This window comes from Onychostoma macrolepis, chromosome 01, assembly GCF_012432095.1.
Source record: "Onychostoma macrolepis isolate SWU-2019 chromosome 01, ASM1243209v1, whole genome shotgun sequence".
NCBI classification, from domain to species: Eukaryota; Metazoa; Chordata; class Actinopteri; order Cypriniformes; family Cyprinidae; genus Onychostoma; species Onychostoma macrolepis.
Genome location: NC_081155.1, coordinates 8,765,993 through 8,790,845, shown reverse-complemented (window position 1 = coordinate 8,790,845; position 24,853 = coordinate 8,765,993). Strand labels below are relative to the sequence as shown.

Genomic DNA, 24,853 nt, shown 5'->3' with positions numbered 1-24,853 from the left:
ATTGCCCTCCAGATTTACAAGAGCGGAAGGAAATTTTGAAAGAAATAGCTTCAATATTAATTTGTGGGCGGGAAGTAATTATAGGAGGCGATTTTAATTGTATAATAGCTAAAGAAGATCGGAAATCAATAACAGCGATAAAACTTGATTCTAGTTCAATAGACCTTATGAATATTATTAAGGACTTTAAACTTACAGAGAATTTTAGATAACAGAACCCCAATATGCCAGGTTTTACTTGGTCTAATTGTTCCGCTTTCTCTCGTATTGATTTCGTATTCTCCTCACCTACAATTGAAGTAATGGAATCTTCTTTGAAACCGGTGTTCTTTTCCGATTATGCCAAAGTAGATTGTGTGGTGAGGATAAACGGAAATAGTACGAGGGGATCTGGATTATAGAAACTGAATATAAATTTGTTAAAAGATCCTAAAGTGGTATCAAGATTAAGAGAAAAACTTAATCAGTGGAAATCTCTGCAAGAATTGTATAGTTCTGTAGGAGATTGGTGGGAAGGTCTTAAAACTAGAATAAGGAGGTTTTTTTATCCAGGAAAGTAAGAAAGCTACGTCGAAAAGCAATTTCCATTTTAGAAAATGTCAGAGAGATTTGCAAATCTTATATTCTATGTTTCATTTTGGATTTGATGTAGTTGAAGATATTGCAAAACTTAAGAAAGAAATGGCTAAAATGATGGCTTATAAGAGTAAGAGTTATATTATAAGGAGTAGAGTTCAGTATATGGAATCTAATGAAAAATGCACTAGATATTTTTTTTAGGAAACTTCTTGGTTCCTCAAGTCTAGATTCTTTAAAAATTCAAGACGATCAAATAATAACAGGAACCCATAATATAGTATCCCATGTTCATTCGTTTTACGAGAATTTATATAGATCAAAAAACATAGAAGAAGAGGATATGATGACTTTCTTCTCTGAGGTTGGAAATAATATTCAAGGAGATTATAGAATGGAGGAGATTAACCTCTGCGTAGACGACTTAACTAAAGCAGTAAAGAGCATGAGTAATAATAAATGCCCAGGAGCGGATGGTTTACCTAAGGAATTCTATACAACCTTTTGGGAAGATTTAAAAGATCATTTGCTAATGATGTTTATGGAGAGTCTACGCATAGGAAAACTCCCATCTTCTTTAAGAGAAGGAGTCATCTCATTGATGTTTAAAAAAGGAGACAAACAAGATTTAAAAAATTGGCGCCCCCCTGACTTTGCTAGGGGTAGATGCTAAAATATTATCTAAAGCCCTTTTTTTTAAGATTCAGCCTATTATGCCCAAGTTTATTGGTAGCGATCAAACATGTGGCATTAAGGGGCGGTCCTTACAAGACAATTTGGCATTGGCCAGAGATAGTTTTTTGTTTGCACAAGACCGTAAACTGCCTTTGGCGATTTTAGGACTAGATCTGGAAAAAGCCTTTGACAGTATAGATCATTGCTATTTACATAGATTATGTGAGCATTTAGGCCTTGACCCCTCTATATGCTCATGGATTAAACTTCTTTATACAGATTGTCAAAGCAAAGTATTGGTAAATAACTATTCGTCAGACTCTCTTGAAATTTGCTTGGGTGTACGACAAGGTTTTAGCTTGTCCCCATTGCTATTTATTTTAGCGGTCGAGCCACTAGCTTGTGCGCTTAGGCAAAACCCAGAAATCAAAGGGTTTCCGATCCCGGGCAGTTCAGGGTCTCACTTTATATGGACGATCTAACCCTCTTTCTTATTGATAATAACTCCATTAAGGAAACTTTGCAAATCTGCGAAAAGTTTACTCTAGCTACCGGTGCGAAAATTAATAGAAAAAAGACTGAAATTCTGTATTCCTTTTGGAAAGAACCTAAATTAAATTTGGGTTTTAAAGATCAGGTAGAATCCATTAAGATTTTAGGGCTTTTGATTGGTAACAATATGGATAAAAATAATTGGGATCAGAGACTTGATCAAATTAAATGGAAAGTAAAACAGTGGGAGGATCGAGACATTACTTTGAGAGGGAAAGTGTTAGTAATAAATGCCGAAATTTTAGCTTCCCTCACCTTTTTAGCCGAAACTTTGCCGGCACCACACTGTAAAAAATGATTCACTATATTTACTCAATAAAATTGAGTGATCCACTATATTTACTCAATAAAATTGAGGTAACAATTTGCACTTACTTTTTTTGAGTAGATTCTATTCTATATATTGAGTAAAGAGTGCCTAAAATTTACAGCTATGACAAACTAAAAAAAATTAGGTAATGTCTACCTAATATGTTTCATTAAATTACATAACTAATTACTTATAAAAATTGAGTAACATTAACTCTATTGTTAGTAGGCAACAGTTCATCACTGTAAAACCCAACAAGTTAGGGTAACAAACCGTTTGAGTAAACCGATTGCCTTAAAACATTTAAGTTTTTAAAACTAACAATTATGAATACTCTGAACTTATTTCAGTCAGACATCTACAGAAGATCTTATTGAGAATTAACTAAGGTTTAGATGTTGATTTATTGTTTCAATTGAAGTAACCATGTTAGAGATCAGTGTCTGCTTTAGTTGGGGTCTTGACCCTTGACTTCTGTGTTTCCATTAAAATAAAATAAAAATCATGCTGCAATGCATGCTGGGAGCCATGGATGAGTTTTGTACTATTTTTATTTTCTTTTAATGGTCACCATTGTTGAGGTTCATAAGCTGATTCTTGATGTCTGTGTGAGTCCAGTTGCTGGCATAGATTAAAAAATTTTGTGGACAAACTGTTTAGAAACTCCTTTGTTAACTGACTGTCACAGAAACACTTTTACTATAATCAATGCAACGTTCACTTAACCAGAGATTAAACACACAACGAGTCTGTGTTCCCTCTCAATGAGATCAGTTCACTTACAGATGATTGTCATTGTAAACATATAACAACCAACTACCGATCATTTCTTCTGGGTTTTGAGCTGTAACAAATATGTTTGAGGAACACATGGTTACAACAACCAGAGGAAAAAAAAACATCTAACAAAGAAGTCAAGGGTCAAGAGCCCAACTAAAGCAGACACTGATCTCTAACATGGTTACTTCAATTGAAACAATAAATCAACATCTAAACCTTAGTTAATTCTCAATAAGATGTTCTGTAGATGTCTGACTGAAATATGTTCAGAGTATTCATAATTGTTAGTTTTAAAAACTTAAATGTTTTAAGGCAATCGGTTTACTCAAACGGTTTGTTACCCTAACTTGTTGGGTTTTACAGTGATGAACTGTTGCCAACTAACAATAGAGTTAACGTTACTCAATTTTTATAAGTAATTAGTTATGTAATTTAATGAAACATATTAGGTAGACATTACCTAATTTCTTTTAGTTTGTCATAGCTGTAAATTTTAGGCACTCTTTACTCAATATATAGGATAGAATCTACTCAAAAAAAGTAAGTGCAAATTGTTACCTCAATTTTATTGAATAAATATGGTGGATTACTCAATTTTATTGAGTAAATATAGTGAATCATTTTTTACAGTGCAGTTAATTTTATAAAATCAGTTAAAAAAGTCTTATTTGGTTTCCTTTGGGGTTCCAAACACGAAAGAATGAGAAGAGAAATATTGTATAAATCAGTAGTTAAGGGTGGGCTAGCAGTTCCAGAAATAAGTATTAAATTGGAATCAATGTTTTTGACTCCTATTCTAAAAGCTTGTCTAAGTAAGAATGAAGAAACTTTGTGGCATTGTTTTGCTAAGTTTTTGGTGGGCCAACAGGTAGCCAATGCTTGGAGGATTAGATGTCCACAAAATAAACCTCATGCTGATTTTAAATCAAATGTATACGAAAAGGTGTTACTCTTCTTAAGGAAAGTTCAAGTGTCAGATATCCCTATTGAGAAAGTAAATTGAGTGAACGTGCAAAATATGTTATACCCAGAATTACAGAGGATATCTCCGGTGGGAAAGCTCATTGAGTCTGATTGTATTCAAGTATGGAAGAATGTAAGCAATGCATTTTTATTTAATTCACATAAAGACATTGCTTGGCAAGTAGTGCATCAAAGTCTACCTACTCGAGTGTTTTTGAAAAAAAGGAATTGTTCAAAGAGTTCACAATGTACAAAATTCAAATGTGGAGAAGACGAGTCCATCAGCCATTTATTTTGGTCTTGTAAATTAGGAGGTATGGTTTTCTGTACGAGAATGGTTAACTGACTTGTATAGATTTCCAAGTGAAATGGATGTTCTGTATGGAGAGCTGAATAACATAGACCCTGAGGAATGGATTAGATGGTGGACGGTTATCAACGTCATTAAAGAGGGGATATGGAAAGCAAGAAATATTTCTTGCTTTAAAAGATATGATATACCAGCGGGAACAGTGATTACCTCAAGTCTTGTTTCAATCAGAGACTATGTGTTAAGAGATAGGGACTCTCTATCAGTGATGGAAACATCTAAGAAATGGAAATGTTCAACTTCTCCCCCAATTTTTGAACATTGTGAATGATATGCATCATCCCTTTTTTGTGTGATGTTATAATTATGTATTGAATTGAATGATAAATAAATGTTTTTAAAAGGGAAAAAATTAAAAATATGGTATAAAAAGAACACTTTCATTGCATGTTATAGCTTCACAGGATTGGTTATTTAAAAAAAACATTTTTTTTTTTGTTAAATGACAAAAAAAAAAATATTTTGCATGTAAACTGGTCAGTGCCTGAAGATTATCGCATCATATGAAAACAGCTAATAGCTGCTCACTGCACAGCACTGATCTCCCTGCTTTACAACAGCACACGCAGTGTTACAAAAAGATCTAACACAGGAGTTAAGGGTCAAGAGCCCAACTAAAGCAAACACTGATCTCCATGATGGTGGCATCATTTTAACCAATAAAACATCGAGATCTGATCCTCTGTGATTCTCAATAACAGCAGGTGTTCATCACTAATGCACAACCATCATTTAATTAGTCACTTAATTATCTCATTAACTTTAACTCTTTGAGGACTTGACTTGGATTTGACTTGAGACTTGCTTGTGACTCAAAAGGAATGATTTGGTTCTTTCTCTGATAAAATCAGCTGTTGAGTTCACTGGTGGAATAAACATGTGGTATGGCTTTTATTTTTTGACCTCTGGACTATCCACCTCTGTTTGTAATGTATCTGCTTGTTTTACATTCTTTGTCCACCAGTTGGTATTGTGAGTAAATGAAGCACCCAGAAATTAACCTTTTTGTGAACCACTTGGCTGATAACGCTTGAAGCTTCATCTCACCATCACTAACAGCAAAGTGAAAATCACAATTGACAGTACTACTCTTCAGCACAATGGTGACCACTATAAAATAAATAAATAAAAATGTCACATGACTGGCAGCAACAAAACATTAAACACTAACAGATCTCTCTCACTTCTCACAATCCAGTCTGACTTTATTTCTTCCATACTAAACTTCTTATTGAGAATTAGCAGAGGTTTAGATGTTGATGTTTTATTGAAAATAGCAGAGGTGTAAAATGCAGGTTCAAAAAGTAAAAGGCCTCCCCAGTATTTTGTTCCAATCACCTGGATTTGCTAATTAGCACAATTTTTCAGCCAGGAGGTCAGAGATGGGACCAAGTCATTCCTTTCAAGTCAAAAGCAAGTCTTGAGTCAAATCCCGAGTCCTCAAAGAGTTAAAGTTAATGAGATAATTAAGTGACTAATTAAATGATGATTGTGCATTAGCGATGAAGATCTGCTGTTAACAATTAACATCATTGAAGAAAAGAGAAACACAAGAACTACAACTGACTGCAGCCACAGCCTTGGAGGAAATCAACTGATAAAAAAAAAAAAAAAAAAAAGCATTAAATCTCTCAAGATCTGATTAAACAACTCCACAAACAGCATCACCAGTTTCACTCATTAATAACCAGACTGATGTTATTTTATGTCTGCATAGTATCTTATTGAGAATAACAGAGATTTAGATATTGATGTTTTATTGGCCAAGAAAAGAAAAAAAAAACACAATGTCACCATAATTGTGGTCAGTGTTTGCTTTAGTTTGTCTCTTGACCCAGGGTCAGAGTGGGATCCATTTTCAACCCAGGAGTGTAATGCTCAAGACCAGCCCACCGCCTATCCCCAACCAATTCTCTCCCACTGTGGTGGAATCTGCATGAATGAAGTGACAGATCTGTTCCTACTATTCTGTTATATTTATTTTTGACATATTACAGTAAAAAATATGAATACCGCAAATACGGCCATAAATATCAATGACAAATCACATACTGAGGTTTCTGCAACAAGTAGACCAACTGTTACGTTATAAAAAAATGATTTGCATTCAAACGAAAATAAAGTAGTGCAGTAAGAAATATACTTTTTGCACTATTATTATTTTTAATGTTCACGTCAATGTAATAAATAAAATAAATTATATGAAATATTTCTGCTACAAAACATACAACTGTAACATTATAAAAAAATAAATAAATAAAAAAAGTTAAATTCAAAATTGAAAGCTACCAAACAGTCATCAATAACTAAATGGAAAATCAGGAAGCATCTCGAAAGAAAGAAAGAAAGAAAGAAAAGGCTAAAATCACTTACATTTAATTGAAACAGACAATCAACAGAAAAAAACCTAAACGGAATAAAAAAAAATCCTTCAATGTAAGTCAGTTTGGATAAAAGCATTTGCCAAATGCATAACTGTAAATGTTGCTAGTCACTGTACCTTGAGTCGCCAGTTCACGCGTGCTCGTTTGTCTTCTTGAAAAAATATTTGTCAGTTTGGCACATTTGGCCTCCAATGCCTTTCTTTTTTTTAACCTGGCTTTTTTTTCTTTTTCTTTTTTTTTTACTATCCATTTTATTCTTCCCGCGATTAGCGCACTCTCGCTAACTCACACCACAGCATTAATGGTTTCGGGTTGTCTCCATGGCAACGATCTGGGTGGGACACGCGCTTGTGTAGAGGAAGAGAGAGAGAGAGCGCGTGCGCGCTGACAACAGAAAACGTCACATTTTAATGTTAAATTCAAATCTAGTGATATTAGCTTAGTTATCAGCCACACAGTAACTTAAACACATAGACGTTATTCTGTGTGTGTAAAAAAAAAATGTAATACATTTTAAAAAAGCAGGCGAGTCTATATATATATATATATATATATATATATACAGGTGCATCTCAATAAATTAGAATGTTGTGGAAAAGTTCAACTCAAATTGTGAAACTTGTGTATTAAATAAATTCAGTGCACACAGACTGAAGTAGTTTAAGTCTTTGGTTCTTTTAATTGTGATGATTTTGTCTCACATTTAACAAAAACCCACCAATTCACTATCTCAACAAATTAGAATACTTCATAAGACCAATAAAAAAACATTTTTAGCGAATTGTTGGCCTTCTGGAAAGTATGTTCATTTACTGTATATGTACTCAGTACTTGGTAGGGGCTCCTTTTGCTTTAATTACTGCCTCAATTCGGCGTGGCATGGAGGTGATCAGTCTGTGGCACTGCTGAGGTGGTATGGAAGCCCAGGTTTCTTTGACAGTGGCCTTCAGCTCATCTGCATTTTTTGGTCTCTTGTTTCTCATTTTCCTCTTGACAATACCCCATAGATTATCTTCACCCTTCCTCCAGACTCTAGGACCTTGGTTTCCAAATGAAATACAAAACTTGCTCTTGTCTGAAAAGAGGACTTTGGACCACTGGGCAACAGTCCAGTTCTTTTTCTCCTTAGCCCAGGTAAGCCTGACGTTGTCTGTGGTTCAGGAGTGGCTTAACAAGAGGAATACGACAACTGTAGCCAAATTCCTTGACACGTCTGTGTGTGGTGGCTTTTGATGCCTTGACCCCAGCCTCAGTTCATTCCTTGTGAAGTTCACCCAAATTCTTGAATCAATTTTTCTTGAACAACCTTATAAGGCTGCGGTTCTCTCGGTTGGTTGTGCATCTTTTTCTTCCACACTTTTTCCTTCCATTCAACTTTCTGTTAACATGCTTGGATACAGCACTCTGTGAACAGCCAGCTTCTTTGGCAATGAATGTTTGTGGCTTACCCTCCTTGTGAAGGGTGTCAATGATTATCTTCTAGACAACTGTCAACTAAACAGTCTTCCCCATGATTGTGTAGCCTAGTGAACCAGACTGAGAAACCATTTTGAAAACTCAGGAAATCTTTCAAATCAAAATTTATTTATAAAGCACAATAAAAACAATAGTAGTTGACCATTGTGCTATACAAACCTTGCTAGAAACAACGACAGAAAAAACATACAATTATAAATAGTTTTGACCACAATACATTAGAGAGACTCTAAGAACAATTATAAGCCCTTGAAAAAAGGTACGTTTTTAACTTAGATTTAAATTCAGATTCCGAAGAGCTAATCGCAGGGAGACTGGAAGACTATTCCGTAATTTTGGCCCAGCAATTGAAAAGGCACGGTCGCCCCTCGGCTTCAATCTGGATCTAGGGACCATCGACACTCTTTTCTCAGAAGACCTCAGTGGTCTAGAAAATATATTTGTATTTAAAATATCACTGAGATATGCAGGAGCCGTTCCACTCAGAGATTTAAAAACAAACAGTAAAGTTTTAAACTCGATTCTGTAACTGACCGGCAACCAATGCAAAGAGCATACTATGGGAGAGATATGATCAAATCTGTGGGTGCCAGTCAAAAAGTCTGGCAGCCGCATTTTGAACCATCTGGAGTCGATTTATGTTTGATTGACTTATTCCCATATAAAAGGAATTACAATAATCAAGCCGTGATAACACAAAAACATGGATCACTCTCTCCAGGTCTTTAAACGACAAAAAGCTCTTGGCTTTTGATAGCAATCTTAATTTGAAGAAACTGGATCTAACTACAGAATTCATCTGTTTATCGAACTTAAGTGCATAATCAAAGTTAACACCTAGATTTTTCACAGACAGTTTTCTGTAGGAATCCAGAGCTCCCAAATCACAATCGGGGGCCCCTGAAGACCCAAACACAATGGCCTCCGTTTTGCCCTCATTTAGATGTAAAAAATTTGAAGAGAACCAAGACTTAATATCAGACAAACACGTATTCAGTAATCCCAGGCCTCTTTGATCATTTTTCCTCAAGGGCAGATAGATTTGGGTGTCATCAGCATAGAAATGAAATGACACCCCATGCTTGGTGAGAATAGACCCCAGAGGAAGCATATATAATGAGAACAGAACAGGGGCCAGAATGGAGCCCTGAGGAACTCCAAACTGCAAAATAGAGCTAGATGAAGAAAAACCATCAAGATAAACAGAAAACATTCTGTCTTCAAGATAGGATTTAAACCAGTCAAGAGCACGACCTGTAATACCCACACAATTTTCAAGGCGTGAAATAAGGATTCTATGATCGATTGTATCAAACGCGGCACTTAAATCTAATAATAAAAGTATCACAGAGTCCCCCGAATCTACAGATAATAAAATATCATTCAACACTTTTAAAAGTGCAGTTTCAGTGCTGTGATGTTTCCTAAAACCAGATTGAAATTTTTCAAAAATGTCATTTGACTCTAAGAACTTCTGCAATTGTAATATAACAGCCGTTTCTAAAGCTTTTGAAAAAAAAGATAAATTTGAAATTGGCCTGTAATTTGATAGGACAGTAGGGTCAAGATTAGATTTTTTAAGCAGGGGTTTAACAATTGCATGCTTTAAGTACTTTGGAACAGTCGCTGTAAGAAGATACTTGTTTATTATAGCCAAAATACTTGGCCCAATAACATCGAAAACCTGAAGCAAGAACCGTGTGGGAATTATGTCTTGTGAACATGTAGTAGGTTTTAACTGCTTAATAATATCTTGAAAAGAATTTAAAGAAATTATCTGGAATTCATTTAAGGTAGAAGTACAAAGAGAGGGGACATACCAATCACAATTTATAGGTATAATATGCTGTCTTATATCAACTATTTTATCTGTAAAAACACATAAGAAAATTATCACATACTGCAGATGATGCATTTAAACAGACATTACTAGTCGGATTTACAACAGAATCCAAAATAGTGAAAAGGGTTTTAGGTTGGTGACAGTTCTCAGCTGTAATACCTGAAAAGAGCTGAAAAAACGAGTCTGCTGTGGTAACCTCTTAGTCTTTGAAACCTCAATAGGAAGCAAGCAAGTAAATAACAAAGGCATATGATCAGAAAAACTTAGCTCAAGGATTTCAAGTTCACGGATTGAAATACCATGCAGCAATACAAGATCTAAGGTATGCCCTTGTTTGTGAGTTGCACCATTTACTGCTTGAGTAAAATCAAAAGAGTCAACCAAACTAATAAAATCCTTAGCCAGGGGGTTTGACTCACAGCAGACATGAATATTAAAATCCCCCACAATCAAAAGTCTATCACATTTAAGAACAATATCACCTAAGAAGTTTGAAAATTCTTTTAATAAATCCTTGTTTGGTTTTGTAGGACGATAGACCACAGCGATCGTAAGTTGTTGTTCATTTAAGTGAAATAAAAGTATTTCAAAACTTGAAAAAGATTCAGTCTTACGAACTTTACAACAAAATCTACTTTTGAACACCGATGCAAGTCCACCACCCCTACCGCGGGGTCTAGGGCGGTTCAAAAAAGAACAGTTTGTGGGCAAACGTTCAGAGAAAGGACTTAAATCCCCCGCATTAGGCCAGGTCTCTGTGACTAAAAAAAAATCCAATTTGTCTGAGATAAAAGAGTCTTGCAAAATAAATGTCTTGTTTACAAGCGATCTTGCATTTACCAACCCAATCCTGACGTATGCTGGATCACAATCCGGCTGTGCTGCACGGCACAGTGAGTGAAGATTGCAGGGATTCACACCCCCGCAGTGAAGATGGGGTGTCCGGCAACAGGAAGAGTTGGAGAGATGATCCTGAGTCACAGGTAAAATTCACTGATATGCCACCTCAAGCGAGCGCCACGAGACAAAATGGCCACCTCCAAGCCCATATTGAATGCGATCCAAGCCACGTCGTGATGGAGATAAAAGGGATAGGCTTAGCTTCAGTTTAACCGCAGTACCCCCTCGTTTTCCTCTTCTTCTGCGGCGCTTTCTTCCATGAAAATTCCACGGCAGCCGGCTTTGGCAGGCCGGGACAATCGTCAAGAAGGTAGGGAGTGGGTTATTTGAGTATGGAAATCTCAAATCAGCATTTGATAATACCTCAATAGAGTCTCTGATATTAAGGAGCGCTTGACGGTCATAAGCAATCAATGTAAAACCATGTTGAGTTAAGAAAGAAATTAAAAACAAAACAGCCACATTAAGGAACAGACGAGCAGTCATCTTGTTTGCGTAATCCCCATTTAATAAACAACCAGATAAATCTTTGCAGGTGTTTTGAGTTGATTAGCGGATTGGCATGTCAACATATTCTAATTTGTTGAGATAGTGAATTGGTGGGTTTTTGTTAAATGTGAGCCAAAATCATCACAATTAAAAGAACCAAAGACTTAAACTACTTCAGTCTGTGTGCATTGAATTTATTTAATACACGAGTTTCAGAATTTGAGTTGAATTACTGAAATAAATGAACTTTTCCACAACATTCTAATTTATTGAGATGCACCTGTGTGTGTGTGTATATATATATATATATATATATATATATATACATACATATCAAACTTAAATAATTTTACCTAACTGGAGAAATCAGGTTACATCTTCTAACAGTTATGCTTCAGTAAAAGTTTTTTTTTTTTTTCTCAGGTTGTTTGAATTAAGTTATAATCAGTAACCTTAAATCGTTTATTTCATTTCAACAAAAACAGTTATTGTAGATGTTACCAGATGAAGTACAATTTCAAGTTGAACCAACTAAACATTTTTTTTTTCAGTGTACTGTATTTCTTGAACCCTTGTATGAATGTAATAAAAATGTTTGACCTGATACTTTTAGTTCTACATGCATATAACAATAAAACATGTTTGACAGTTTATAAAGTCACAGTGGAGAGAATCGATCTGAATCAGGACTCTGACATCTATGACATGAAGGTGGAGCTTGTAATAAAACAAGGTACGGTTCATTATTCCCTCAGCGTTTCTCCTCTGATCATGAAATTAATTTGAATTGTGCCTGATCCCAGTCAACAATTTGATATCACAGTGATCTCAACATGATCTCCCAGGATACTCATGTTGAGGTCACAATGTGAGGTAACAGTGAGCTAAAAGTGTAACCTCACAGCGCCCTCAATGTGAGCTCATACTATGGTCACAATGTAAGGTCAAAGTGTACTCACTGCACAAAGACTAGATGCCCAGCATGCATTGCAGCATGAAGCTTTTGACTGTCACCATTGTTGAGATTCATACACTGATTATTAATGTATCTCTATGTTTTTGAATGACACTGTAGTTCAAAGTGTTTGTGATTTAGTGCTTTTAAAGTCCTTCATAAATGATTACACTGCTTGGTCTAATATTGTGTAATCAAAGAGCTGTTAAAACTAAAAAGTTTAGGTTAATAACATTTCATGAAGACTGCATACTGATGGTTTTGAGTGCTTTTGTAGATGTCAGAATTGAAGTCAGTGTGGCTAGTAATGAGTGATCATTTTCTGCTGAGATCATGAGAGATTTCATGTCTTTTATTTCAGTTGATTTCATCTAAGGCTGTGTCTGGAAGTCAGTTGTATGTTTGGAGAAGGTTCTTGTAACAGAAATCTGTTAGCTGGGCGTGCACTCATGAGCTCATTATGTGAGAGCACCAGTGTTGGGCAGTAGCGTGGCTACAAGTAGTGACGCTACTAGTTTAACTACATTTCTCAGTAGCGCGGTGGTAGCGTCGCTGGTTTCTGAATCAAATAACTTTTCAGTAGCTAAGCTCTTTTTTTGATCAAGTAGCGCGGTAGCATCAACAAAAGCTAACGTTACATTATTCAAAGAAAGCAATCTGAAACTCGAGCTCAAATCAGAAATATAACTGCTACGGATCACTGATCCTGGATCAGTAAGTGACGCCACAGACACTAAAGCTCGTAACGCCATTGGCTCCTCAAACTGTCAGTCAAGCCTCATTATTCCTCCCGCCTCTCTCGTCAATGAAGTGCGGCGCGCAGTTTGGAGCATCTCCGCTTGTTTGCTGTCTGAGGGTAAATAAAGAACTGTTGATTTAATAAGTACAGCGATTTCTTTACTTAAAAAACACTATTTATAAAGGCTAATGTTTTTTTTTTGGTATTTGGGAAGCGGAGAAGAGATTCTTAGTCTCGCATTTGTTGTCGAGTCACAGCCAAATAGCTCGTGCGAAGTGCTGAATCTTTCATAATATGATACTTTGGCCAAATAACAGAAAAAAACCGAACGCCCACATAATGACAGAAAACTGGGGAAAACGAGACACGAGTCAGGAAAAAATAAAAATAAAAACATTCGCTGGTCAAAAACTTTGTATTTGAACTTGATTTTGGTCAAATGTTTATATTAATATCTAATGACACATGCAACGATGCAAATAAACATAACCGATCTGTAGGCCTAAACATCTATATGGTAACACTATACAATACGATTTCATTAATGTTAGCTAATGTATTAACTAACATGAGCATACAATGTATAAAATACATTCATTACAGTATTACATTAAAATACATTTATTACTGTATTTATTCATCTTTGTTAATGTTAGTTATTGAAAATACAGTCGTTCATTGGTAGTTCATGTTAGTTCACAGTGCATTAACAAATGTTAACAAACTTTTGATTTTAATAATGCATTAGTAAATGCTGAAATTAACATTAATATAAATGCTGCAGAAATATTGTTCATTCTTAGTTCATGTTAACTACACTAGTTAGCTAATATTAACTACTGAGCCTTATTGTGAAGTGTTACCATTTATATAAATTTATCTGTATACAATAAAGCCACAATACCAACTACCAATAGGAGGTTTCTGGCCTATGTCACAATTTGAGGTCAATCCGGCCTGTATTTGTTACTGATTATGTTGCCAAATTGGTTTGGAACAGCTGTTGAATAAACAATTAAACTGAACATTCCTGTCTATCTGCTTGACTGACAGTTTTATTGATCACTGAGAGAGCATTGACTTGGTATGATGTTGGTTCAATAGAAATTTTTAATTTGTTTTAAATAGCTTGGCTGTAGTAAACTACTTTTGCCACGTTGCTGTAGCTTAGCTTGCTACATTTCCCATGGCTGTAGCTTTAGTGTAGTTAAGCTTCATTTAAAGAAGAGTAACTGTTAGCTCACTACATTTCCCAGTCAACACGTGAGATCACGCGATGATCACAGTGACATCACACCATTCTCATACGGTGATCCTCACAATGTGAGTAATATATGAACTCATTGTGAACCCAAAATGATGAGCTGGTTGAGAGGAGGCAGTTCAAATATCAGTCACCGAGGGGACATTCTACTTCCTGTTTCTCAACACTATCACAGAGATATCACAGTGCTCTCACATGATGAGCTCATGAGTGCACGCCCAGCTAACAGATTTCTGTTATAAAAACCTTCTCCAAACATACAACTGACTTCCAGACACAGCCTTTGATGAAATCAACTGAAATAAAAGAATACATTAAATCTCTGAAGATCTCAGCAGAGAATGATTAAACAACTCCACAAACAGCATCACCTGCTCCACTCATTACTAACCAGACTGACTTTATTTCTGATATCTACAAAAGCACTTATTGAGAAATAGATGTTTTATTGTTTCGTTTGATGTTACCATCAAAGTGATTAGTGTTTGCTTTAGTTGGGCTCTTGACCTTTTACTTTATAACTTTATATTTTTTTGGGCTGCTGTAACTGTGTTTGTAAAGCACATTTGTTATGGCAAATAACTCCAAAGAGACACTGCAACCAGGTGATAACAACAAAATCATCACCTAGGTTCAATGTGAAGTGTTATTAATCTGAACGTTTTATTCGTAATAGCTTTTTGATTATACAGTATAGGCTCAAACAGTGTAATAATTTATGAATGATTTTAAAAGCATAAGTCAAAAACATTTTGAACTATGGTGTCATTTAAAAACAAAGAGAGACATCAAGAATCAGTGTATGAATCTCAACAATGGTGACAGTCAGAAGCTTCATGCTGCAATGCATGCTGGGTATCTAGTCTCTGTGCAGTGAGTGCACTTTGACCTTACATTGTGACCATAGTATGAGCACACAGTGAGGGCGCTGTGAGGTTACACTTTTAGCTCACTGTTACCTCACATTGTGACCTAATCACGAGTATCCTGGGAGATCAAATTGTTGACTGGGTTTCCAAGTAGCTTGCCCAACACTGGAGAGCACTGTGATATCACTAGGCTTGTTTGAGATGTGCCTCGCCTCGCCTCGCCTGAAATGTAGGCGAGAGTAGGCGGCTGCAGCGAGGGGAGGAGTGAAATAAGTGCAGTCAAGACGGTTCTGCCCACTCGAAGTGGTATCAAAGGCAGATATTGCGTTATTCTCACTCATATGCTGTGCTGCTGATAAACATGATTTAATTTCAGTTCTGTTGCTTTTATATGAATATAAATATGATGAACAGACATTCAAAGTGATTGCTATTTAATTCCATACGAAAGGTGTATTTATCATCCATTTTTATTTTAATTCAAACATGTATTTTAGATTTTTATAGAAACTATGACAACAATCACATATCTCACACAGAGATCGCACTGTCAGTGTTTGGGAATATTCATGCACAATTGAAATACATAATAGCATGAAATCAGATTATAAAAAATAAAACATTTTAGAAGAGAATGCAGCATCACAGTTGTCTGAACCAATGAGCATTAAGCTGTGTCTTCAGTCAGTCGTTTCCCATCATGCTTTTGATCAGCGCAGTCGGTGGAGAGCAACTGCGCGCGACTGCTCAATCCGACACAGCCGCCTCGCCGTCGCGAGAGTTTTTTGGCACACGTCAGCATGACATCAGAGCAAGGCGGACATAACTTGGACATGCTAACCGGCATGCATCTCGCGGTGATCACCGGTGATCAGTTCTGCACAGATTTTGCTCATCTCAAACAAGCCTACTGAGAGTATCACCGTATGAGAATGGTGTGATGTCACTGTGATCATCTCGTGATCTCACGTGTTGACTGGGATTCCTATTGGCTCCAATAGCCTCATGGGCAGTGCACTGACATATAGGACCATTGCGCCATCCCAAGCTCATAGACCTTTCTGATCCCGCCCCCCACTTCTCCTTCTCCCACTTCACTTCTTGTCTGTCAACTGTCCTATCACAATAAAAAGGCAAAAAAAAAAAAAAAAAAACTAACTCCTGAAATGTCTGATTCCTGTTAAATTCAGTTTTTCTCATCAATGCCTATTCTACAGAAGGTTAAACTGCAGGAAAATTGTTTCCTAAATGCTGTTCTGTCCTGTAGGCACAGATGAGGACGTTGAAGGAAAAGTGAGATCATTTTTGGCTCGTCCCAGTTGCAGAGAACATTTAGGATTGGTGCAAGGCAAGTCATACCTCATCATGGGCAAATCCGTTGACCTGCCGATGCTCGGGGGAATGTAAGTCTCCACTGTGTTTTCAAGATATCAGGATTTGCCAGAGGTTTATGTGTTTAATGTCTGTAGAGTGTTGTTCATGTCTCAATGACATGACCGTTGTTTTCTATCATAATGCAATTTTAGTAATCTAGAAATGACACTTGATTAAAATAATATACACAAGACATTTTTTCTGTGATAAACACATTTTAAAGTAAGTTAATTTTGGTTATTTTTGTGTTGTTGAATGTCAAAAATGTGTAAGTGCTGTAATCCAGAGATTAAAGGTCTGGGAAGTCTGAATTAAAGTATGTAATTCTTGGAATAATAATAAAAATAAAATGGCATGAGTAAATATTTAAAGCTATTTTGCTGAAAAAAATAGTAATATATGAAAACTTTTGTCTGCTAAAACAAAAGTATGTTTGGCATAACCATCATGCAGGAAGCCATTTGTGACAAGAAAACCATAAAGCAGAGAAAATCTTTTGGCATGTATGATCACATATCACAGTTTGTTATTAAAATATATGTTTTGTTCAAGTGAAACTGAACGTGTTCTAAATGTTTGTCAAACATATATAACAACCATCATGAATAGAGAAAGAGTTTGTTTTTTTTATCACTCTGAGCATCCTTTTGTTTAATTGATTTCACACCTCAAATCACGTGCTTCAGAAATGCATACGGTCATGTAAAAGTCAGTCATTAAGACTGTTTTGACTTCATTTTCTGTTGTTTTTAGTCTGCAGTACATCTTTGGAGAGCAGACCTGGGTTGAATATTGGCCTACAAGAGAGGAAAGCCAAGCAAATAAAGAATACAGGAATCAATACATCGCCATCGCTGAGCTCCAGAACAGCCTTCTCAATTATGGATGTGATTCATAATTATATAACATCTGTTCAATGATTACACAAAATTAAACATGATTACTAGCATGCTCTCATTAATAATATTATATTGTTAAACAATGTTGTTTGGGCAAAAATACTTTTGTAAATAATTTAGTAAAATGGTGGCTGAATGAAACTTGAGAATGTTCATTTTAGACCACTGCCTAATTAATAATTGTTGTTTTTAAAAATGCCTTGCAAGAATGATTATGATTATGTTTTATTCTGAATCACAAATCCAACATTATAATTAGCTTTGTGTGAAATTTGGAATATGTGTAATAATTTTAATAGCCATAAGCGACTTTAAATGATCATTTCTGATTTCTTAATAGATAATCTGAATGAAATTTGAGTAAATAAAGTCTAAACATTATTCAAAAGAAAAAAAAAAAGAACATTTAAACATGTAAATGAAATAAAATAAATAGGTCCAGATGATTATACCTGACATTTGCTTTCTAAATGGATTTGATGTTAATGAAATAAAGATCTTTAAGAGCTTTTGATGATGCAGTGATGCCTCACAACTCTACAGTAATGAGTAAATTACTTCATTCTATAACATTTAAGAAGGAAAATCTCACGATCCCTGTACAGTACATATGGAAAGTCTCAGGTCTGGATGCTTGTAGAGAAGAGGAAACTAACACACATCACACAGTTTTGTTTCTTGTTCTTTCCTTCAGTGATTGTGCTTGTTAACAGCAGCTGTTCATCAGTGTCTGAATCACTCATTAGTTTTAATTCTCTCTGTCAGGTGGACTATATAGTAAACTATTGTAGGGTGTAGGGTGTGATTTCAGACACAGTCTCTGTGTGTCGACTCTTGAGGCTACTTTCTCGAAAACAATTTTAGATCTATTACAGTTATTCACTGAATATTGTAAGGAAACATACTGTTAATCATTTAACAGGTTTTTACTGTGGCATTTTTACAGTCTTTTACCGTTAAAGTCACGATATTTTTTACAGTGTAAAGTAAAAAATTGCTCTGTAAAATAACAGTAATCTACTGGCAGCTGTGGTTGCCAGTAGTGACGAGTAGCCCCAGAGTGCACCCTGGAAGATGGGGCGGGGCGACACGTGTCGCTCTGCCCACCTTCAATTTCATTGGTTTATAATACAGCAGAGCTTATTGGTGTAGACGTTTGCGCATGAGCATTCTTTTATGTAAGTTTTTATGAATTATCTACACTGTTTGGCTGTACTACAGACATATTAAGTGCTAACAACAGCGATTTTAGTTAGAATCAATTAGCAAATGTGTTTATTTTTTTAGTTTTTTTTAAACTTATGACGAATTAGTTAGATTAAGTTCCTATCAAACGCTTGGTGGCGGGATCTCCAAGTGCTTCGGGTAGAACAGAGCTGTGTAATATGAATTAAGTGTGAGGAACAAATTCTTAATTCGTGGCCATGATATAGTCCTACACTGTAAAAAAAATCTTAATTTTCTGGAAAATAACTGATTTTTTTCAGGTTGTTTTCTTTTATTTTGAATTGCAGTCAAAACTCTGTAAAATTATCTCTGAATTAACTACTTGGCTGTTATTTTAAGGATTATGACATTAATGACAAATTACAATAATTCACATTTTTAATACAGAAGAACTACTGTAATTTTATACAGTACATTTTCTGTTTTCTTAAATCACAAACAAATGTAAAATTACAAAAATAATCTGTAATTAATACATTAACAAAACCATTAGATGATAAAATGGTCAAATGACTGGCAGCAACAGCTGCCAAACAAAAACCATACAATTAAAGTAAAATCTCCTTATTTAAATAAGCTGACAAACACTGTTATTTTACAGATATTTCCTGAATTTTTATGATCAAACACCTTCACTGTAAAATTAACTAATTAATTAATTATTTAAAGTCACATGACTTGCAGCAACAGAACATGAAACACTAACAGATCTCTCTATCTCAGCATCTTCACTTATTACAAACCAGTCTGACTTTATTTCATTCATATGTAACGCAATGGGTAAAGACATTGCATGCCAGAAATGTAAATCAAGGAAAAAAAGAAAAGAGTAAGCTACATAACTGTGTTTCAAATATTAAATAGACATTTTGGGCTTAAAAGAAATCGCAGTCTCAGATTACACCAGCAGGTGGCAGTAAATTCACATGGTGAGTTAGAGAGCTGTGCACTCGCTGAGTTCCAGAGCGAGAGTAAATGTGTGTTTACCACGAGTGCTGTTACTAAAAAGATTAATTCATATTTTTCCGAATAAATCCACCTTAAATGTGCCACCACCCTCTGTGAATTTATTACCACACCCTGGGAAGTGTTACACATACAAAACTTCTTATTGAGAATTAACAGAGGTTTAGATGCCACTGTTTTATTGAAAATAAAGAAGTTTGAAGTCACCATTGTGGAGATATGTGTTTGCTTTAGTTGGGCTTCTGACTCTTCACTTTATAACATCAGCTTTTTTTTGGCTGCTGTAACTTTGTTTTACTAAACCACATTTGTTACATCAAAACTTGTGAGTGAGAAATCTGATCTGATAAACCTGGTTACTTATTGACGATGACTTAATCATAGTAACCTCATAATGTCATGAATATTATCTCCACTGTATTAGCTTTCAATGTTTCTTTGTGGGGTCTTTTAATGCAACAGTTTTGTGACGTTATGATAATCAGATTTTTTTTATTTATTTATCACCATATAGAAAGGAGGCTTTTTGATTCACAGAAACATCAAGAATCAGCACAAGATTCTCAACAATGGTGAGTTTTGTGATGATCAGAGCAGATCTGAATATTTTGTAGATTGTTACCATTGTTGAGATTCATATGCAGATTCTTGATGTCTGTGATTCTACATGCTTTTATTTAAATCATTTATTCAAAATGTTTTAAAGCTTTCAAAAGATTAAAGCAGGGACACATTCCAAGCAGTAAACATATGACACAATAAAACTAAAAAAATTTAACAGGTTCAGACATCTCATGAGGTTAATGAGTTAAACCATTATGCAATGACAAGATCATCATCAGTATGTAAACCACTTCATCTGATCCGAATGTATTTTGTAGATTTTGTTATAACAAATGTGATTTAGAAAGGCACATTTATAGCAAGAAAAGAACGAAAAAAAAAAAACATATATTACTGAAAAGTGAAGGGTCAGAAGCCCAACTAAAGCAAACGCTTATCTCCACAATGCATGGTGACTTCAAACTTCATTCATTTCAATAAAACATCAACATCTAAACCTCTGTTAATTCTTAAGAAGTTTTGTAATAAATAAAGCCAGGCTGGTTTGTAATAAGTGAAGATGCTGAGATCTAGAGAGATATGTTAGTGTTCAATGTTATTTTCGGTTTTAAAGGGTTTCTGTTGTCTGTGTTTTGTGGGTCACCATTGTGCTGAAGAGTAGAGTGTGTGCTTCAGTCCAGGAGAAGACCAAGAAGGGTTGGTGTTAGATTGCATGTCACTTTGTTTAAAAGCAGTAACTGTGCCGCTTCTCGGTCTTTTGGCTAAGATCTCGCGGTCTGGTTGGACGGTTGGGACAGCGATCGCCTCTTGCAGGACCGTTAGGCTTGTGTGTGGCTTGTCGCACGGGCTCTCACTTCTCAAGAGGGAAATTGACAAGCGGCTTTTATCGGATTCGACTCTGTCTGCGGAGAATTTACTCTTTTAAGGTAAGAAGGTCTTAACTTATTTATTGTGTTAATTTATTGTTTGGTTTTAGCGTATTTATTGTGTAATTTTATTGTCTTTTTAGCCGCTGCGTGTGGGTGGTGCCTCCACCATGTCGGCTGCTCGTGCCGGCGTGCGGAGGCATCACAGCGTGCGTTTCTTTTTTAAAGAGGTTGATGGTAAGCTCCTGGGGATGTCACGTCTTGACTTCTCCAGGAAGCTGATCCAAAAAAGCCTCAATTTTAAACCTGAACAATTGAATTGTTTGATGACTCTTCCCTGGAAATAAAGGTTTTGATGTTAGTTTTAGATCTGCTGCTTTGTTGCAAGATTTCTGGCAAAGGTTTGATGCTTGTAAGACCCAGTTCTCCATGTTCTCTGTTGAGAAGCTTTCTGACAATTCACTTAAAACAGTGATTGTTAGAATGTTCAATGAAACAGTGAGTGGAGATGATATTGCTGTATGGCTGGGTAGATTTTGCACGGTCCGCAGTCAACCAGTCAAGGTAGTAGACGAAGACGGTATCTGGAATTGCGTTTGGAGAGTTCCCATCAAACAATGGGAAGATCCAAGCGGATTCCAGGGTCTAAGTCAGATACCTTCAATGATTGTGTTGGGAGAGAACCGGGCTACATTCATTATCAAGGAATGCCCAAATTGTGCAGAAAGTGCGGCAAAATGGGACATTTAGCCGATGTATGCCAGGAGTTAATATGTGGGAAGTGTAGAGGAATTGGTCATGTCTTTGAAGAATGTACCATTGGCAGGCGGTGTAATCTTTGTGGTGACACAAACCATCTCTACAGAGATTGCCCCAAGAGTTTTGCCAACAAACTCAAAGGGAACAAAATGGCCGCCCCACCGGAGGAGCAAACAAGCAAACAAAGAGAGGAGGCGGAGCCTGAGGTTTTGGTGGGAAATTCAAATTTCCCGCCATCCTCAGGGATTGGGCAAGAAGGAGGAAGTGGGGCGGCCACAGGGGAGGAGTCAGAAGTTTCAAACGAAAAGGAAGAGGTCACCATAGGAGAGGAGAGCGTGGAAGGAACTGACTCCTCCCTTGAAACGGTGTCGGAGATCAGTGAGAAATCAATTGGAAGTGAAACTGAGTGTTTCCTCCCAAATGCTCAGGTGCAAAAAAGACCTGCGGGATCTCCTCTGCTTGAAACAGAGGAGAAGAAAGCTAGGGCAGCACATCGCCTAGATAGTTCCAACTTGGAAGATCTAGAGCGTTTGTGGCTCCTAGAATCCCCAAATGAGGTTTGCATTTTAAGCTAAGATCATCATCACCAAAGGAGCCGCAAGAGGTTCTCTCTTTGGCACCTGAGGCGCCGAGCACTTGCCTCCCTGATCCCAGATTTTCTGGGGAAAAGGAAAGGCAAGTGCAACAAGACATAACATGATTTTAAATGATACCACTGTAGTTTTTCTCTTTTAAATATGTCTTCTTTTATAGTTCATACCCTTTTTACCCTACTGCTCATGACTCTCATTATCTCCACCATCAATGTGAGAAGTGTGAGATCCCACTTGCGAGCACAGAGCATTTTATCCTTTTTAAAAACTGTGAAATCTGACGTGTTTTTATTGCAAGAGTGTGTTTTACCCTTTTTAAAAAATTACAGGAAATGGGAGGAGATGTGGACCCAAGGCCCTTCCATTTGGAGTGGGTCAAATTTTAACAGAAATGACGGTCTTGCTATTTTAATTAACAACCCCCATATCTTGGTAAAGGGGAGCACAGTGGTGAGAGACGGGCGGGCAATTTTAGTAAAACTGACCTTTTTAGGAAAAGACTTTAATGTTCTTAATGTATATAGTTTTACGGAAAAAAACCAGAGGTATGAACTTTTAGAAGACCTGCAGCCCCACATGCTAGGTAGGGCTCCCCTAGTGGTGGCAGGGGATTTTAATTGTGTTTTATCCAAAAAAGACAGGAAGAGGGTAGGGGAGGATTTTAAAGTAGACAAAACATCGGTTTTATTGCAAAATTTAGTCAAGGATTTTAAATTGGTGGACTGTTTTAGAACACTGCATCAAAGAGAGGAGGGCTACACCTGGCTTAGTGGTGATGGTACCAGAGCCTCTCGAATTGACTGTTTTTACACGTGACTTCCCGCCAACCGATGCTAGATTAACCCCTCTCTTTTTTTCAGATCACTCCATGCTGTCTTGCACACTTTCACTCCCCTCAGGTGTGACAGTAGGGGGTGGGCTGTGGAAGCTGAACTGCTCCCTTTTAGAAGATGAAGAAGTGGTTAGAGAGTACAGGGAGCAGTTCAGCCAATGGCAGACCCTCCAAGACTTTAATGATACACGAGCACAGTGGTGGGAGATGGTAAAGGAGCGGACGAGACAGTTTTTTTTTTAAAAAGATAGGGAGACAAAATAAGAATAGGGAAAAGCGACGCATGATGGGGCTGCAAAAAAGACTGCAGAGGTATTTTAATCTTTTAAACAGCGGATCGGATTTTACAAAAGAGATTGAAGAGGTGAAAAAAGAAATGTTAGTATTGTCAGAAGCCCAGAGTAGAGGTGTGATTTTAAGATGCAAGGAAAGAGAAATTGAAGGAGAGAAATGTACCAGATACTTTAAAAAAAAAATTATAACACAGGGTGGGTCATTCACTTCTTTAAAAACTTTTAGTGGGAGGGAAGTAAATAGCACGGAAGATATTTTAAGGGAAACTGAAAACTTTTATAATAATTTATATAGTTCAAAAGAAGTTCACGAGAGTGTTTTAGGGGAAGTCTTAACCTTTTTAAACAAAAAGGTAAAGAGCCCAAATCTGCTTTTAGCCCAGGATTTTACAGTTTTAGAAATGCAGAAAGCTCTTAAAGGTTTTAAGAAGGGGAAGTTTTAGGACGTGAGCTTTTGACTATTTTTAAAGAGTTTGAGACCCTTGACCGACTTCCGGACAGTTTTAGAACAGGGATAGTGACTTTACTTCACAAAAAAGGTGACAAGACTGACTTAAAGAACTGGCGACCTATCACTCTTTTAAATTTCGACTGCAAACTTTTTAGTAAGATTTTAGCGACACGGATGTCGACTGTTTTAGAGGACGTGATCCACCCGGATCAAGCTTGCGCTGTGCCCGGAAGAAAGATAACAGACAGCCTAGTGCTGATTAGAGACACCATCTGTTATGCGAGAGACAGAAATATTCGGCTAATAGTCCTAAATTTAGACTTTGAAAAAGCATTTGACCGAGTCTCGCACCAGTACCTTTTTCAAGTACTGCAAAAAATGGGGTTTCCAGAGAGGTTTATAGCCTGGGTGGGACTGCTGTATGAGGGCATAGTCAGCAAAATCCTTGTAAATGGGCATCTTTCCAAGGCTGTGAATATCCACAGCGGTGTCCGTCAGGGGTGTCCTTTATCTCCTCTTCTGTACGTGGCTTGTATTGAGCCACTGGCACAGATCTTGAGAAGGGACAAATGGATCAAAGGACTTCACGTTCCTGGGACGGGCGGACTGACAACCACTTGTGTTTTATATATGGACGACGTAACCCTTTTAGCCACGGACGTTTTATCAGTACGAAGAGCAATGGACTTGACTGACTGGTACGGTCGGGCCTCGGGGGCTAAGCTCAACCGAAAAAAATCCGAGGCCCAGCTCTTCGGGCCGTGGGAGGGAGCGGACATAGGTGGACTGGACGTGACTTTTAAAGAGACCGATTTTAGAATTTTAGGGGTGAAATTTGACAGAGAGGGAAGTGGAAGGGAAAACTGGACTGACTTGCTAGGGAA

General features: G+C 36.7%; 1 protein-coding gene across 1 annotated transcript in view; it reads left to right on the top strand.

Moving 5' to 3' along the window:
- LOC131526119 (complement C3-like) overlaps positions 1 to 17,928 on the top strand; it is a 204,714-nt gene extending 186,786 nt beyond the window's left edge. The window contains exons 39-41 of the mRNA XM_058754266.1: positions 11,968 to 12,051; positions 16,413 to 16,548; positions 17,273 to 17,928. Coding sequence (XP_058610249.1) covers positions 11,968 to 12,051; positions 16,413 to 16,548; positions 17,273 to 17,417 — 365 coding nt within the window. The 3' untranslated portion in view covers positions 17,418 to 17,928. The remainder of the gene's footprint in view (positions 1 to 11,967; positions 12,052 to 16,412; positions 16,549 to 17,272) is intronic.
- The last annotated feature ends 6,925 nt before the right edge of the window (positions 17,929 to 24,853 follow it).